The 18,231-nt window shown below is 37.9% G+C and overlaps 1 protein-coding gene across 4 annotated transcripts in view; it reads left to right on the top strand.

Annotated features, from left to right (window-relative positions):
• ARMC3 (armadillo repeat containing 3) overlaps positions 1 to 18,231 on the top strand; it is a 111,927-nt gene that overhangs the window by 28,416 nt on the left and 65,280 nt on the right. For 3 of the 4 annotated variants that reach the window (XM_030818463.1, XM_030818464.1, XM_030818465.1), the window contains exons 5-8: positions 3,011 to 3,079; positions 3,336 to 3,511; positions 5,817 to 6,011; positions 12,200 to 12,383. In XM_030818463.1, the coding sequence (XP_030674323.1) occupies positions 3,011 to 3,079; positions 3,336 to 3,511; positions 5,817 to 6,011; positions 12,200 to 12,383 (624 nt within the window). The remainder of the gene's footprint in view (positions 1 to 3,010; positions 3,080 to 3,335; positions 3,512 to 5,816; positions 6,012 to 12,199; positions 12,384 to 18,231) is intronic. The other variant, XM_030818466.1, reaches the window with a different exon arrangement.

The raw sequence follows: 18,231 nt of genomic DNA, 5'->3' as shown, positions 1-18,231 counted from the left end.
CAGCAAACGTGTGATTTCACATTTTAAGGGATAATTTTAAAATAGGAAAATATGTGCAAGCACATCCATGCAAAAACTCCTGTCAGAATTGGGATGTAGTCCTACAAGCTGAGAGAGCAATCATTTTCTCTTAAAATTATTTTTCTTGAGTTAGTGTAATGTAATTTGCCTGCCTATACGTATCTTACATTTCATATATATTTCATAGTGAACAAAGCCTAAAGAGTTTTGATAAACTCATTTTTTTGAAACTGCAAACTATATTTTGCAAAAGATAAATTTAAATGTGCATTTAACCAAGGTAGGTGGATCACTTGAGGTCAGGAGTTCAAGACCAGCCTGGCCAACATGGTGAAACCCCGTCTCTACTAAAAATACAAAAAGTAGCCGGGAATAGTGGTGGGTGCCTGTAATCCCAGCTACTTGGGAGGCTGAGGCAGGAGAATTGCTTGAACTTGGGAGGTGGAGGTCGCAGTGAGCTGAGATCGCGCCACTGCACTCCAGCCTGGGTGACAGAGTGAGATTGTCTCTCAAAAGAATAAATTTTAGAAAGTGCATTTACTCCTTAAATCAGACCTATTACTTGCTCGGAATCATATATGTCATATTATTATATTAATATATAATATATAGCTAATGTTATGTAATATTAATCATGTGTACATGATTAACATTAATATGTGATTAATATCAATATATAAATATCAATAATTACTATATTGGTATAATATATTAATATGTAATTATATATTATATATTAAATAACATTAGTATCATATAATATGATGGTAAATATTAGTTAAAAGATGCTATCATGTCCATTAGAATATCAGTTTGAACACCATGCCAATAAACGCAGTCTGTGACTTATGAACAGGATATAGTTTCCTTGTCATTTTCTAATGGTAGTTTTTGAGTCAGCCACCAAAAACCCTGTAACTCATAATAAATTTTAAATGACACTCTTAGTGGAGACTGAATTCTAACATGAAACTTAGGCTGCTCTGAATAAGCACATGCCTATCATGGTACATGGCTAAAATCACTATACTTTCCCCATCTTACGATGATCTCAGCAAAACACAAGCAGGGATTCTTTCCTAGTCTTCCTGCCCCCCGCCCCCCGCCATTTTCCCTGGACCCCATGTGACGACAGTGAGGCCTCCTTATTCCTTGTCCAGCAGGGATTGTGGTATGAGTGTGTTCAGGGACAGTTATGAGTTATGAGTGGAAGTTGGGGAGAGACGTGGAAGGGCGGTTTTGTGTGGCATCTGTGCCATTACAGCCTCAGCTACAGAGACTGCATTTGCGGGCAGCTGCGGTGCTGGAAGCAGATGGGGCCCTGTGCGAGGAATCAGTGGAAGGCAGTGACTTTGGGAGCTCTGATGGTAGTCGTGCTGTAAGGCAGGGGCCTGGGAGTGTTTCCGGAGATGGCAACAGGGTGAGGACAGTCATGGCGGAGTGCATGTCCCACCAACTTAGACTATGATAATACTAGTTAACACTTCCATACACTGACAAGGGGCCAGGCACTGTGCTAAGTGCTATTGATATATTAAATCAATTAGTCCTATCTAACTGCCCTGTGAGGTAGGTACTATTATTATTCCCTTTACATCTGAGGTAATAGAGGCATACAGAAGTTAAATAAGGCAGTACTCAATTGAATTATGGGCCTTCCTAAATTTATCACAAAAATTATCTGTGTAACCATTCTATGTTAGTATCATAATGAATGTTTAACTAAAAACAAAAAAAGGAAAATTATAAGCAAAAAAGGGAAGATTTTTTGATTTCTTATGTTTTACTCTACTCACATACCATTGAATTTGAGAAACAAACATAGTTTGTGGCCAGACATGGTGGCTCACACCTATAATCCCAGCACTTTGGGAGGCTGAGGTGGGAGGATTGCTTGAGCTCAGGAGATTGAGGCTGCAGTGAGCCATGACCACACCACTGCACCCCAGCCTGGGTGACAGAGCGAAACCCTGTCTCAAAACAAAAACACACACACAAACCTTTGTAATACGTCTTATGCAACTCTTTATTTTAAAAGTAGGATAGATATCTCAAAGCATTAGTTTATTTGCCCAAAGTCATGCAGGTGGTTAGTAGTGGAACTGAGATTAGAGCCCTGCACACAGGCATACCTGTCTAGCTTTAATTAGGCTGACAAAAATAGTATAAAAATGCACTTTAAAACAGTCAATATACTTATTTTTAAGCATTTTTGGCATTTCTAATAATCAAATTGAATGTAAGCAATCAAGATGTATTAATTAAAATAGGCTGGGTAATTCTTACTTGCATTCTGTACAAAATTTATTAAAATCAGAATTTAAAAATACCCTCCCAGCAACACACACACACACAGATTACTATTACATAATAAATAAATGTAGGGCACAGTGACTCAACTCTTCTGATGTGTGTTCTAGGCACACTTTGCACTTTTATGGTTGTTTCTAGCGTCTTAGAAGGAAATACAGCTCATGATCGAGGAATATAGGCAGGCTAGAGAATGTGTGGGGTTGGCCCCACCTAGGTATGAAACCTGCCCCACCACTTGCTTTATGGTTTTGAGCCTCAATTTCCTTGTCTGTAAAATGAGATAATAATATTACCTGTCTCATAAGGGACTGTTCAGTAGATACTACCATTATCAGTATTATTATTTTGAGACAGGGTCTCACTCTGTTGCCCAGGCTAGAGTACAGCAGCGTGATCTCAGCTCACTGCAACCTCTGCCTCCCAGATTCAAGCGATTCTCCTGCCTCAGCCTCCCTAGTAGCTGGGATTACAGATACAAGCCACCATACCTGGCTAATTTTCATTATTTTTAGTAGGGTAGGGGTTTCGCCATGTTGGCCAGGCTGGTCTTGAACTCCTGACCTCAAGTAATTTACCCGCCTCAGCCTTTCAAAGTGCTGGGATTACAGGCATGAGCCACCACACCCGCCTATTATTATTATTAATAAACATCAATATTCTGTTTCTTCCTTTGTAGATGATGTTAAAAAATTGTTAAGGGAGTTAGATGTCATGAATTCTGTCATTGCCCAGCTTGCTCCAGAAGGTAACTTTGCATTCTATACCTGTTTTAAAAAATGGAACTGGTTTTTTACACTTGATTAAACTATATATTGAAAATCACTCATGAAATATTGTAAAGTGTAAAATCTCTCAAACCACAGCTCAATTTTGAGTTTATAAAAGAGGTGAGCTTTAAGCAAGATACAATTTGTGGAGCTTTGGTCTCCAAAGCATATTTTAAAGTAGTGGCTGAATAATAAGCAGTTGGCATACTTGTGTTATTTATTTTTGATACACAGAAGAAGTAGTTATCCATGAGTTTGCTAGTCTTTGTCTAGCAAACATGTCTGCAGAGTACACCAGTAAAGTGCAAATATTTGAACATGGGGGATTAGAGCCACTCATCAGACTACTGAGTAGCCCCGACCCGGATGTAAAGAAGAATTCTATGGAATGCATTTACAACTTGGTGCAGGTAAGATTAATTTCTAAAAAGTGTTCTGACGAAAGCTGATTTTAGAATTTATCTTCCCATTAAAAATAGAAAAAAGTAAAAACTCACCAGTTTTGCATCATCAGATCTTCTTGTTACTGGTATTTATCATTCAGAGAAAAAAAATAATGGAAGCTTAATGTAGATATCTTTCAATTTTCACATTTTGTAAGTCGTCGTCTCCTGTGAAAAAGTATTTTGGAAATGTATTTGTTTTTAAAGAATAGAATGGCATGCAAATAAAATGTACTTCTTTTGAAACAGGAAATCTATCTAATATGTGGAACCTATGCAGTTACTATTAATTGAACCCTGGTGGTCTAAGCACATTGGATGTAATATATACCCTATTCAATGTACTGAGATTTTGGTTTAGGCTTATTTGTTGCTAAAAATCTAGTGATTTGAGTATGCAGGACAGAAGTCATTGCCCACAATAGCAAGATGCTACCTCACTGTGCTGTTTTCCTTTGTCACAGAAAGAAACTGCCAACCTTCCCCTCCCCTACAGTCCTGTCTTTTGCACCCCCACCCCTGGAACACACACACACACACACCCTCACTCCCACAGCAGGTCAGCTTCCTGACACTTTGAACAGCCTTCTCTGCTGCTTAGATTCCTTAACAATCAGCATGCCCATTTGATGAGCTTTAGATCACCTGAAATTGGAAAGATGCAACTTTTAAATGGCCATTAATAGAGTAGGGAATGAGGAGATACCAAAACAAGAGTGAAGAAGAGGATTAATGGAGAGGCAACGTATTCAGGCAAAGAGAGACAAATAGGCTCATGTCAAAAGGCAGCAAAAGCAAAATTCCTGGCCCAGCATGCCGTTGCTACTCGACAGGACTGGTTTCACCCTCACCCCCACCTCCCTAAAAAAGACACCCTTATAAAGAAGCTCAGCCCCTCTTTTCCCTTCTCCGGTCACTTTGGCTTTACCTACTTGATTAAATATTCCTGTAGGTGTGTTGGTGTTTTAAATCCCAAGACTCCTTAGAGCACTATTTCCCTATTGTCTTAATCAAGAAGAAATCAAAATCATTACCTCCACAATTCTTAACAGCAGCACTGGCTAAAAACTGTGTATTAGTTTCCCAGGGCTGCTGTAACAAAGTACTACAAACTAGGTGGCTTAAAACTACAGACAGTCACAGTTCTGGAGGCCAGAAGTCCAAAATGAAGGTGTCAGTAGGACCACGTCCCCACTGAGACCAGCTAGGACCCTTCCTTTCCTCTTCCCAGCTTCGTGTAGTGGCCATCCATTGGTGGCGTCCCTTGGCTTGCGGCTGCATCTCAGCAAGCTCTCCCTCTGTCATCTCTCTCTCCTAAGGACACCAAATGTACAAGGACACCACTAAGGGCCCACCTTACTCCAGGATAACCTCATCTTAACTAATTATATCTGCAATGACCTTGTTTTCAGTAAGGTCACATTATGAGGTACTGGGGTTAAGACTTCAACATATATTTTGGGGGAACAATTCAACCCATGACAAAAAGCAACCTACAATTGTGTCTAAAGGAAACTGAATATTAGCGATCAATTGAAGGATGGACAGGGGAAAGCTAAGCTATAATTGGAGCCTTTTCCACCTTTAGTACTATTTACCATGTTTTGACTAAAGGTGTCATGTCTTAAAAGAGTTTGGGAGCTTTTCATGGCTGCTTGGCTTGTTTTCTTACACTCCCCCACCCACTTCTTCACTCACACAGAATCATAGACATACAGGCACAATTGTCTAGATTACAATGACCGCTTGATTGTGTAAATGTCTTAAATAAAGGTCATGTATCTGAATAAACCTGCTGTAAATTTGCATGCAGAGGGCCTGTCAACAGTACTGCATGCTAATAGGTATTTCATAAACAATCCATTTGAATGAGATAATAAGGAATGAGATAATAAGGAATCAATGCCATTTCATTGTATTAATTACTATTTGAAGCAGTATATTCAAGTGTGAAAAGATTTTCATTATGCATAGATTTTATTATAATGCTGTTTAATCAGAATTTGCTGTATAATAAACAATAGATACTACAAAAGTCATAGATCATGTATATTTTCTGTTGTAGACAATGTCTACATATTACAGTTAAAATAAATTTTGGTGTTGTCAATTGAAAGATTTCTTATTTTTGTGAGTTATTTTGGAAGGGAATCTGGAATAAAAGATGGGAAAATTGTAACTTATGTTCTTGTGTTAGAAAACAGAACTTCTCCATTCTTGAGAATGTATTTTGCTTAAAAAAATTGTTTTGTTCATCTGTATTTTGTGGCAGGATTTTCAGTGTCGAACTACACTTCAAGAACTAAATGCAATACCTCCTATCTTAGATCTCTTGAAGTCAGAATATCCAGTGATTCAGTTGTTGGCTCTCAAAGCCTTAGGTGTTATTACAAATGATAAGGAGTCTCGAACAATGCTAAGAGACAATCAAGGATTGGACCATCTTATTAAGATCCTAGAAACTAAGGTATTTAGTTTCATTCATTCCACCCTCTATGAGGAAATGTATCTCTCCCAAATGTTTAAAAGTGAAATTTTATTTAACATGTATTAAGTATAATGGATTAATTTGCATATTGCTACATAAAGTTTACTGGCCTGCTTAAATCAGGCTAATTGTAGAGGCCATTATAAACTAATTTTAAAAGTCTTCTAGCTTAGCAGACTTAAGAATTTTAAATTCTTGTCTATGATCTTCGTCTTGATTTCCTGAAACACCTAGGGTGAGTCTTTTAACCTTCATTATGGTTTTCTCTGGGATAAAGCAGAAGCGTAATTTACCTTCTAGATGCATTTTAATAATATTGGAGCTAAATGTTCATAGTTGCTAATAAGCTCCTTAAGAATTGAACTTTAAGAATATCTGTGCCTTCTGGGATCTCCTGGTTACAAAAACTCATCTAGCAGTTTATTGAAAACCGTTTAATTGACTTGAGTGGTTCAGATCTCTTCTGAATGTGTCCTGTGTCTTTAGCCACTAATTCCTTAGTGAAACAGTAATAAACAGATTTCAGATCCAGTATCCCTACTTTAATATTTAGTAAATTAATTCTAATAACAGAAATCTACTTGAAGTACCTCTTAGAAATTCCAGAGATAGGAACATATTGAAGGAGTAAAACGGAGTAATAACTTTGTATTCTGTTTCAAACTATCCAATTGTTAAATTTTTTTCTAAAAAAATGAGAACTCAGTTTGATGATACAGCACTGGGAAAATGAAGTACAATATAAAAGAGCAGCGATGGCACAAGCATGTTCCCAGCCATGTGGACCTACCTGCCTTTGATTTGTGGATCCCATATGTGATCCCCTATAATTACACTTGTGATGCAAAATCCTAGTAACACTATATAGTAAACATTTTATCCTGTTTTTTAAAAGGGGAACTGAAACCAGAAATGTTACTTAATTTGCCTTATGTCACACAGGTAAAAAGTGACTAACCACAGGGTTTATCTGATATGCCATAGTATTCTCACCTATCTGATATTTTACCTGTCTTCTTTTAATTAGGAAAGGGGATGGAAGCACCTACTAGGTGGCAGGGATTGTGATTTTATTAAATTTGAAATTCACTGAGGAATGTGATGGTATCTTTATCTATAAAATGAAAGTATCGATAATAAGTTTATCACTACATATATAATCATATATACCTATTATAGCATTAATCCTATTATACAAATAAGAAAAATGCCTCTCAAAGAGATTGAATAACTTGCCTATGGTTAGAGCTAGGAAATATGTGAGACGGGTTTTTTAAGAACTGGTATGTATCTATGTATATATTCCGGTGGGAAAAATTCAAAGAACACAAAAATATACAGAGTGAAAAATAAAAATGCTTCTCCACATCCTCACCTAAGAGTAGGTACAAGGCACAGGTGTCTGCTCCCATAATTTTTATTCAGCATTGTCCTGGAGGTTGGAACCAGGGCAATAAGCCCAAATAAATAAATGACACAAAAGACTAACAAACTGGGGCCAGGCGCAGTGGCTCACGTCTGTAATCCCAGCACTTTGGGAGGCTGAGGTGGGTGGTTCACAAGGTCAGGAGATCGAGACCATCTTGGCCAACATGGTGAAACCCCGTCTCTACTAAAAATACAAAAATTAGCTGGGTATGGTGGCACGTGCCTGTAATCCCAGCTACTTGGGAGGCTGAGGCAGAAGAATCACCTGAACCCAGGAGTCGGAGGATCGCACCACTGCACTCCAGCCTGGCAACAGGGCGAGACTCTGTCTCACAAAAAAAAAAAAAAAAAAAAAGACAAACTGGAAAGGAAGATGTAAAACTGTATTTATTCACAGATTGCATCTGTTATTTATTCAGATTGCATGACCATTTATACAGAAAATCCTAAGAAGACTACAGAAACTGACTAGAACTAATAAATAGATCTATCGAGGTCACAGAATGAAAGTTCAATACATAAAAATTTATATTTCTATATGTGAGCAATGAACAAAACAGTGAAAGAAAAAGTACAATTGAACTTATAATACATTCCTAAAATATGAACTACATGGAGATAAATTTATCAGAATTTTTGCAAAGTCTATACACTGAAAAATATAAAACTTTTTAAAAGGAACTAAAGAGATAATATATGTATATGGATTGAACACATTAATATGTCAGTTTCCACTTAATTACCTTTTGATTAGTTTTCAATTATCATATGATTATTGATTTGGTTATAGTTAAGCTTCCCATTTATATTTGTCTGATCTGTTTAATTCCACAGTTCCTCTCTTCCTGCCTTTTGTAGTGTTTTTTTTTTTTTTTTTTTTTTTTTTTGAGATGGAGTCTTGCTCTGTTGCCCAGGCTGGAGTGCAGTGGCACGATCTCTGCTCACTGCAATTTCCGCCTCCTGGGTTCAAGTGATTCTCCTACTCAGCCTCCCAACTAGCTGGGATTACAGGCATGTGCCACCACATCCAGCTAATTTTTGTATTTTTGGTGGGGGCGGGGGGGTTTCACCATGTTGGCCAGGCTGGTCTCGAACTCCTAACCTCAGGTGATCCTCCTGCCTTGGCTTCCCAAAGTACTGGGACTACAGGCATGAGCCACCATACCCACCCGGCCCCTGTAGGGTTTTTTTAGTGTTACATTTTAATTCCTCTCTTGGCTTTTTTGCTATATTTCTTTGTTCTATGTTTAGTGGTTGCTGTAGTGATTACAACACGCAAGTTAACTTTAACTTATAATAGTCTAGAGTTAATATTGAACTACTTCAAGTAAAATACTAGAACCTTTTAACAATGTATCTCTACTTTTCCTATTCTTAATATTGTTACATATTTTATATCTGTGTCCATTACAAACCCAACAATACAATGTAATAAATTTTGTTTTGAAGAGTCCTATATCATGTGTCCTTAAGATATTAAGGATTATATATTCATGTGTTTGTGTAATACCTATCCATATATTCATCTATCCATCAATATTTAGTATTTTATATTTACTCACATATGTATGATTTCTGATGCTTTTCATTTTTTCCTGTAGATCCATGTTGTCATCAAGGTCATTTCCCTTCAACCTGAAGAACCTCATTTAGCATTTCTTATAGTGTAAATATAATGGCATAAATTCTGTCTTTTAAATTTATCTGGAAGTGGCTTCCTTTTGCCTTTAATTTTGGAAAGATATTTTTGCTTGATACAAAATTCTTGGCTGCTAGTTTTTTTTTTTTTTAGCATTTTAAAATTTCTTCTGAATGGCAGTATTTCTGATGAAAATTCAGCCATTAAGCTTAACTATTTTCCTGTACATGATGTGTCACTTTTCTTTGGCTGCTTTCAACACTTTGCTCTTTGTGTTTGGCTTTCTGCATTTCTCTTCTGCATGGAAGTGATACAATTATATATCCTGCTTGGGGTGCTTGACCTTCTTAGATCTGTAAATTAGTGTTTTCTGCCAATCATAGAATGTTTCAGTCCTTATTTACGCAAATATTTTTTCTATTCCTTCTCTCCCTCTGGAACCCAATTACATATATGTTGTCTTGCTTGATATTTTACAAGACTCTAAGGCTCTGCTCACTTTTCTTCAATTTTTTTAGATTAAATAATGTCTTTTGATCTCTATGCAATTTATGTGATTCTTTTGGCATCTCTAATATGCCGTTTAGTCCACCTAGTGAATTTTTCTTTCTAGTTTTTGTACTTTTCAAGTCTTAAATTTCCATGTTTGAAGTTTCATTTCTCTATTGAGCTTTCCTCTGCGAACATATTTATCATAGCTGCTTTAAAGTCTTTAATTACTTAATTCACCAACATCTGGCCCTATCAGAGTAGATTTCTATTGACTGACTTTTTTCTGACTTTGAGTCACACTTTCCTGTTTCTTCTTTGCATGGTTAAGAATGAGCATTGTAGATAATACTTCCTAGTGATTCCAGATTCTGTTGTGTCCTTCTGAGGATTGTGGCTATTTTGCTCTACTAGGCGGTGAGCTACACACTGTCTCTCTAGTGGTGCAGCTGTTATCTCTGCTCAGTTCTTACAGTTTCTAGTTGCTGCTGTTTTTAGCCCAACTCCATGGAGGTCTCTCCAGAGCTTCTACAGTTTGGCGGTCACCTGTGGCTCCTCTGTCAGTCTCAGGCTCTGACCTCTGACACCTCAGACCAGTAAGGTTTCAGCATTCTGCCAAATGAGCTGCACATGGATTGAGGAATGCACTGTATTTAAAAGTAGTAAATTAATCAATTTCACCTAGCACAGCTCCCTCTTCAAGGATAAGATATGCTTTCTAGTCCTTGCCTGTTTATTTTCACCAGGGTCCCTGGGGTCTCCTCCATGCATGTATAGTTTAGTAGTCAGCCAGAGGTCTGGGCATAGTTTATACTCAGATTTTAGGTTATACCCTACATTAGAGTTCTCTAGAGAAATAGAACCAACAGGATGCATGTATATTGTACGTGTGCATGTGTATATGGGTGTATTAGTCCATTTTTACACTGCTATAAAGAACTGCCCGAGACTGGGTCATTTATAAGGAAAAGAGGTTTAATTGACTCACAGATCCTAGTGGATGAGGAGGCCTCAGGAAACTTACAATCATAGCAGAAGGGGAAACAGGTTCATCTTACATGGCAGCAGAGGAGCATGTGAAGGAGGAACTGTCAAACACTTATAAAACCATCAGATCTCATAAGAACTCACTCACTGTCATGAGAACAGCATGGGGGAACTGACCCCATGATCCAATCACCTCCCATCAGGTCCCTCCCTTGACACATGGGGATTATGTTACTTAATTTGCCTAGAGATCACAATTTGAGATATTTGGGTGAGGACACAGAGCCAAACCATATCAATGGATGTGTACTGGGGGGCAGGGGTGGGTAGTTGCTTTAAGGAATTGGCTCATGTTATTTTGGAGGCTTGGCAAGTCCAAAATCCACAGGTTAGACCAGTAGGCTGAAGACCCAGAGAAATGTTGTAATTCGAGTCCAGGGGTGCTGTACTGGCAGGATTCCCTCTGTGGCTAGATAGATCCGTCTTGTTCTATTAAGGCCTTCAACTGATTAGATGAGGTCCACCCATATCATAGAGGGTAATCTGCTTTACTCAAAGTCTGTTTTAAACATTAATCTCATGTAAAAAGTACTTTCACAGGAACATCTAGAATAGTATTTGGCCAAATATCTGGGTACTGTGGCCTAGAGAAAAATTCATCACAAGTTTTCTCCTTGTCATTTTAGTACCCATATACCTCTTAAATCATAATCTTCAGACAATAATGAGATCATACTTTTACCTAACATGATACAACTATCCTATATACAACCAAATATTTCCCAATGCTTACCCTAGAAGAGGATGCAAAATCCTTGGGTGATGTTTACCCTTCCTGGACCCACAAATCCTGGCTATGGGAGAAACGGCACCATATGGTAGACACTGATTGAGAGCATATACAGCATTCTGGAAAACCTTGCCCAAGCCCTGCAAGGTATTGCCACCTAGCTGGTGCTGTAACTGAGTCTTCAAAAGGCCATTCTATCAAGCCAGCTGCTTCAGGATGGTGGACAACATGGTGAAACCAGTGAATTCCATGAATATTGGCCACAATGTATTTGCTGTGAAAGTGAGTTCCTTCCCTTCATGATGGTGGATTATCCTTTCTGAGCATTTCTCACTTTTGGGATTTCCCCTTTACATTTCTAGCTATTTAGGTAAAACTGCAGTTTTCCATGGCTATGGGGATTCAGTAGATTTCCTCAGGCAAGACGGCCACACACTCGCAATACTTCTCTTATAGTCACAAATTATTTTAAAGTATATATTTTCATCAGCTTCTGTCTTGCTTTTTCAAAAAATGTTTTCTCCAGATTTCAAAATTGTTTTTTGTGGAAGACTGTATGAGCAACTTCATTGACTACCATTTCTGGAAGTTTCCTCCCTAGCATTACTTTTTATCTATAAAACATTTTGGAGTAAGGGAAAGGAGAAAAGACAGGGCACATGGCCAAGAAGAGTGATGTTACATTGATAAGCAGAACTCCTGTTCCCTGGGGCCTCTGTCACAATAAAAATCATTACTTTGTGTTCTGACTGACTTTATTTCCTCTTGCAGTCAAATTTGGGAAGTGTACATTTTAGTACAACTTTCTAAAGTTCTATTTGCTTTTATTGTTAGGAATTGAATGACCTTCATATAGAAGCACTTGCAGTGATAGCCAATTGCCTTGAAGACATGGATACCATGGTGCAGATTCAGCAGACAGGGGGACTTAAAAAGCTCCTGTCATTTGCAGAAAACTCTACAATTCCTGATATTCAGAAGAATGCAGCAAAAGCCATTACTAAAGCAGCTTATGATCGTATGTCTCATTTTATTTATTTTTTTTTATTTTGAGATAGGATCTCGCTCTATTTCTCAGGCTGGAGTGCTGTGGCGTGATCACAGCTCACTGCAGCCTCAACCTCCCCAGGTTACAAGTGATTCTCCCACCTCAGCCTTCCTAGTAGCTGGGACTACAGGCATGCACCACCATGCCTGGCTAATTTCTGTATCTTTTGTCGAGACAAGGTTTTGCTATGTTGCCCAGGCTAGTCTAGAACTCCTGGGCTCAAGCAATCTGCCCACTTTGACTGAGTTACAGGCATGAGCCACTGCACCCTGCCATGTCTTATTTTATATAAACAAAACATATGTAATTCCTCTTGTCTCAATTTTTATTAGTACTAACCAACACTAGAGTATTTGTCTGCTTTTAAAAAACCATTTGAGAATAGTGCTATATTTACTACTTAAGTCCAAACTCATCTTACTTCCAATGAGTTAGAGATTTGTCAGGGATATGAGGAACTCAATATGATTTTATTATCCTATTTTTCAAAATACAATTCATTTCTATATTAAGTTTTAAGCCTTTGTTTCGCTTGAATTTGGAATTATATAGAATGTATGCATTGTTTGTGAACCTGAAAGCATTGAAGAAATCCATATTCACAGTATCTATAAAGTAATTTTCAAGTTTCAGCTGGAGTCTAGTAGCACCATGTTACATAGCTGTGAAAAATATGCTCATACTATATACATAATACAATTTGCATTTCAGTGACAAGTTATGTTGACATAAATCTGTAAAATATGAGAGATTAATTACAGCACAAGCACAGATGAAATTATAGTTTTAATTTATGTATATTTGGAGTCTTTTATCTAATAAAAGATGTGATCTTATTTTTCCCCTTCTGCACCACTACTTTTATAAATGATGACAGCGTTGACTATTTTAAGTGATTTATATTCTAAACATATATACTCACATCTGTATATCTATATGTATACTATGGGAAACACTCCATTTTCAGCACACACTGGATTTCTTCAGGACAAAGCTTTAATGCAGGAAGCAAGATTTCACCATCCAGTATGTAGTGTGCATAGAGGGGCCTCATGAGTTATATTATAAATGCCTATTTGAGAGACTGGTTGTGAAATCAAGGTTTTTTAATACTGGCAAATTTGGTTTACCCAGTATTATATCAAGTGGAACTTAGACGTTATTATAGCTGGTCAGTTCTCTCTTCCTTCTATTCTAGTCCTTCTTAGCTAATTGAGACCCAAAGAGAAGTAAAATGGGGAGACATGGACAATGTCAAACCTAAAATGTTTGCATATCTTGGCATCTCTTTGGAGAGTATTTATATGTATCAAATGTGGCTGGTTCATTCTAAGTCTGTTCTCACTCATTTTGAGGTGGTGAGTTTGATGATGCCTACCCATCATGTGCCATAGTACTGGAAAGTATGCTGCACAGAATTCCTGATACTAGAGTTTTAGTACTAGTTCCACTACTGGCATTGTAATGACCTACTTAAGTGATTCTGAGTGAACTATAACTTCTCCAGAACAATGTATATATTCATTTACTCATGATTTCTTATTGAGTTCTCACCCAGAATAGGAAAGTAAACAGGCACTCACAATGCAGTGTTCAAAGTGATTAATGATGGAAACACAGGATCACCCAGGAAGGTTCCCAGCACAGACCTGGATCAGAAAAATATTCCTGAAATCAGTGATTAACAAACTAGGACCTAGAGTAAATAAGATAAATTGTCCGATCAAAGAAGGTTCAGATGGGATGGAGGAGGAGAAGCAGTTCTGAGAAGGAACAGTGTGTATAAAAGCCAGAGGAGGGATAACATGGTAAGTTCCAGAACCGAAAGTTTTCAGAATGGCTAATGACCAGAAAGCCACAGAACACTGAGCGCTCAGGCTATGGACGTGGTGAGGAGCCCAGTGCTCATGGACATTGTAAGCCCAGTTAAGGATTTTGGACTTTATTTTAATGGCAACAAAGAGCCACTGAAGTTACTCAGAAGGGAGGGAACATCACGGATTTTCACTTGTTAAAGAAAGAGAACTTGTGTTGCAAAGTGGAGAAGAGATTGGAAATGTTTAGGACCAGACACAGAAGACCAAAAGGGGGTTGCTGTAGTAATCTAGGTGAGATGTGAAGATGCCCTGAAACAGAGATGTGGTGTTCGGGACTGGCTCAAGGCACTTTGCAAGGAGAACCACCAGCACATGTGTGAGTATTTTTGAATGACTATGTTGGTTGAAAGAGGAGGAAGGCGATACCAAGGATGAGGCCAGGTTTCTGGCTTAGACAGCTGGAAGTAAAATAGTGCCACTCACAGAAATGGAGAACTCAAGAAGGGGAGCGGTTTTGCTTGAAGAAAAGGAATCAATCCTATTCTTGCTTTTTAAATTGTGGTGAAATACAAATACTATGAAATTTACCGTCTTCATCATTTTTAAGTGTACATTTCAGTGGCATTAAATGTATTCACATTTTTGTGGTGCTGTCCATCCACAGAAATCTTTTCATTTAGCAAAACTAAAAGTATACCAATTAAACAATAATTCCCACTCCTTCCTCACACAAACTCCTGGCAACCACTATTCTTTGTCTCTATGAATTTGATGACTCTAGATCCCTCATATATATGGAATCATACAGCATTTGTCCTTTTGCAAATGCATAGCACGTGGCATGATGTCCTTAAGTTTCATTGATGTTGTAGCATGTGTCACAATTTCCTCCCTTCTTAAGGCCAAAGAATATTCCATTGTCTGTACAGACCACATTTTGTTTATCCTTTCAACCATGGACGGACAGTTGGTTGCATCTGCCTTTTGGTTAATGTGAATAATGTTGCTAAGAATGTGGGTATACAGATGTCTCTTTGAGTCCCTGATTTCAATTATTTTGGATATATACCTAGAAGTGGAGTTACTGAATCATATGGTAATTATATTTTTAGTTCAGTTTTTTTGTTTTTTTTGTTTTTTTTTTTGAGACAGTCTCGCTCCATCACCCAGGCTGGAGTGCAGTGGTGTGAGCTCAGCTCACTGCAACCTCCACCTCCTGGCTTCAAGCGATTCTCCTGCTCAGCCTTCTGAGTAGCTGGGACTACAGGCACGCACCACCACACCCAGCTAATTTTTGTATTTGTAGTAGAGACACGGTTTCGCCATGTTAGCCAAGCTGGTCTCGAACTCCTGACCTCAGGCAATCTTCCCAACTCAGCCTCTCAAAGTGCTGGGATTACAGGTGTGAGCCACCACGCCCATCCTCTATTTTTAATTTTTTTGAGAAAGTGCCATATTGTTTTCTGTAGCAGCTGTACCATTTTACATTCCCATAACCAATGCACAAGAGTTCCAATTTCTCCACATCCTGGCCCACACTTGTTATTTTCTGTTTGTTGATAGTAGCCATCCTAATGGGTGTGAGGTGCTATCTCATTGTGCTTTTTATTTGCATGCCCTAATGATTAGCAACTTCGAGCATCTTTATCGTGTATTTATTGGCTACTTGCATGTCTTCTTTGGAGACGTCTATTCAAGTCCTTCTCCCATTTTTTGATTGGGTTGTTTTCTTGATGCTGAGTTACTGAAGTTCTTTATATATTATGGATATTAACCCCTTATCAGATATTATTTGAAAATAGTTTCTCCCATTCTGTGGGTTGCCTTTTTACCCTGTTGATTGTGTGCTTTGATGCACAAAAGTTTTAAATTGTGGTGTATTCCAATTTATCTATTTTGTTGGCTATGCTGTTTGCTGTTGGTGTCATATCCAATAACTCATTACCAAATATCAAAGCTTTTGCCCTGTTTTCTTCTAGGAGTTTTGTAGCTGTAGCTCTTACATGTAGGTCTTGATCCATTTTGAGTTTATTTTTTATACAGGGTATAAAATTATGGTCCCAGTTCATTCTTTTTCATGTAGACATAAATTTTTCCTAGCATCTTTTGTTGAAATTGGTTATTTGTAATAGAAAGGAAGTCAAGCAGATAGTCTTTAAATCCTTTCTGGCACTTAATGTTTTCTGATTCTACTTCCTTTTGTTAATTCTAAAATAACTTCATTCTAGTTTCAAGTTGTGTCTCCTCAATCTTTATGTTAGAATCTAATGACTAACTGTATTTACTTTATATATGTCATCTGTGATTGTATTATGTTCCCTTCAAACATCACTTTTTCAGACCGAAGAATTCAGATCTTTTTTAGTCTGTCTCCACACATGTCCTCAGGCCATCCTGGGATCATTCTCTTACCTCTTCAGGACTTCCTCTTGTATATTATACCCTCCTTGAAATGTGTTGATAAGTATTATGAAAGCGATTTTAAAAGTATGCACCATCATTTTATATTATCTATAGATAGGTTAATTTATCATTATTTTCCATTTCAGTCTTATGCAGCAAGTATTTTAGTCTCTTAACTACATTAGCATATTGGGCCAACCCTTTCAGGGAAGGACCTGCAGGGAGCCCCCAGATCATCTTTCTCAGTCAGGACCCAGAGCTCAAAGTTCCTCATTTTAACTTGTAACATTTTGGGGCTGGGCATGGTGGCTCACACCTGTAATCCTAGCACTTTGGGAGGTTGAGATGGGAAGATCACTTGACACCAGGAGTTCAAGACCAGCCTGGGCAACAGAGCAAGACCCCCCATCTCTACACAAATTTTTTTAAAAACGAGCCATGTGTAGTGTTGTGCCCCTGTAGTCCCAGCTACTTGGGAGGCTGAGGAAGGAAGATCACTTGAGCCCAGGAGTTTGAGGCTGCGGTGAGATATGATCATCCCACTGCACTCCAGCCTGGGTAACTGAGCAAGACCCTTAATAATAATAATAATAATAATAAATCCTAACATTTTTGATTTATAGTTAAAAATGCAAACTTGCTTTGGACTAGTATTGCATATTCTTTGAGGCCTGGTATAGGATCAATTTGTACAAGTGTTCCATTAAATCTTGGAAAGGCAGCCTCTGCTTACTATTTAAATAAACATTTATCATATACATGCTACATGCAAAGTATTGTTCCAGAAGATAAACAATGGATGGAATGAATAAATATTTTCTTAATAGACAAAAAGATATATTTCCTGTAGAATGCAGAGTTTAATTATCTTTTAGTTCAATTTTATAAATTATATTGGATCGTTTTATCCTTATTCTTTTTTTTAGCTATATGATCTGTCACAGATGAAGAGTAGTATGTTAGAAGTTTCCCAGTATATTATTTTTATTTTCTCGTCTTTTTTTTTTTTTTTTTTTTTGAGACAGAGTCTCACTCTGTCGACCAGGCTGGAGTGCAGTGGCACAATCTTGGCTCACTGCAAGCTCCACCTCCCGGGTTCTCGCCATTCTGCTGCCTCAGCCTCCCTGGTAGCTGAGACTACAGGTGCCTACCACCAGGCCAGGCTAATTTTTTTGTATTTTTAGTAAAGACGGGGTTTCACCGTGTTAGCCAGGACGGTCTTGATCTCCTGACCGCGTTCGTGATCCACCCGCCTCGGCCTCCCAAAGTGCTGGGGTTACAGGCATGAGCCACCGTGGTCGACCTATCTAATTTTATATTAAGTGACTTTGCTTTATGTTTTATATCCACTACTGATTTTTTTAATCTCACTTTTATTGCTCTTTAGCTTTTGATTCTAATTTGATATTAAGATTACCATGTATTATCAAACATGGTCTTGGCAGAAAAAGAATTCTGGACACTCCTGATGGTTTTAAAAGAGACAAATGAAGGAACTACTTTCAGAAGTATAATTAGGGTTAAGGGAATAAGCAAGAGATGATGAGGTCCCCAGAGATTAGCAATATTGGGGAAACCTTCACTACCACTAGGTCCAA

This window comes from Nomascus leucogenys, chromosome 9, assembly GCF_006542625.1.
Source record: "Nomascus leucogenys isolate Asia chromosome 9, Asia_NLE_v1, whole genome shotgun sequence".
Classification (NCBI taxonomy): Eukaryota; Metazoa; Chordata; class Mammalia; order Primates; family Hylobatidae; genus Nomascus; species Nomascus leucogenys.
Note: the sequence above shows the minus strand (reverse complement) of the source record. Positions and strands in the feature narration are given on the sequence as shown.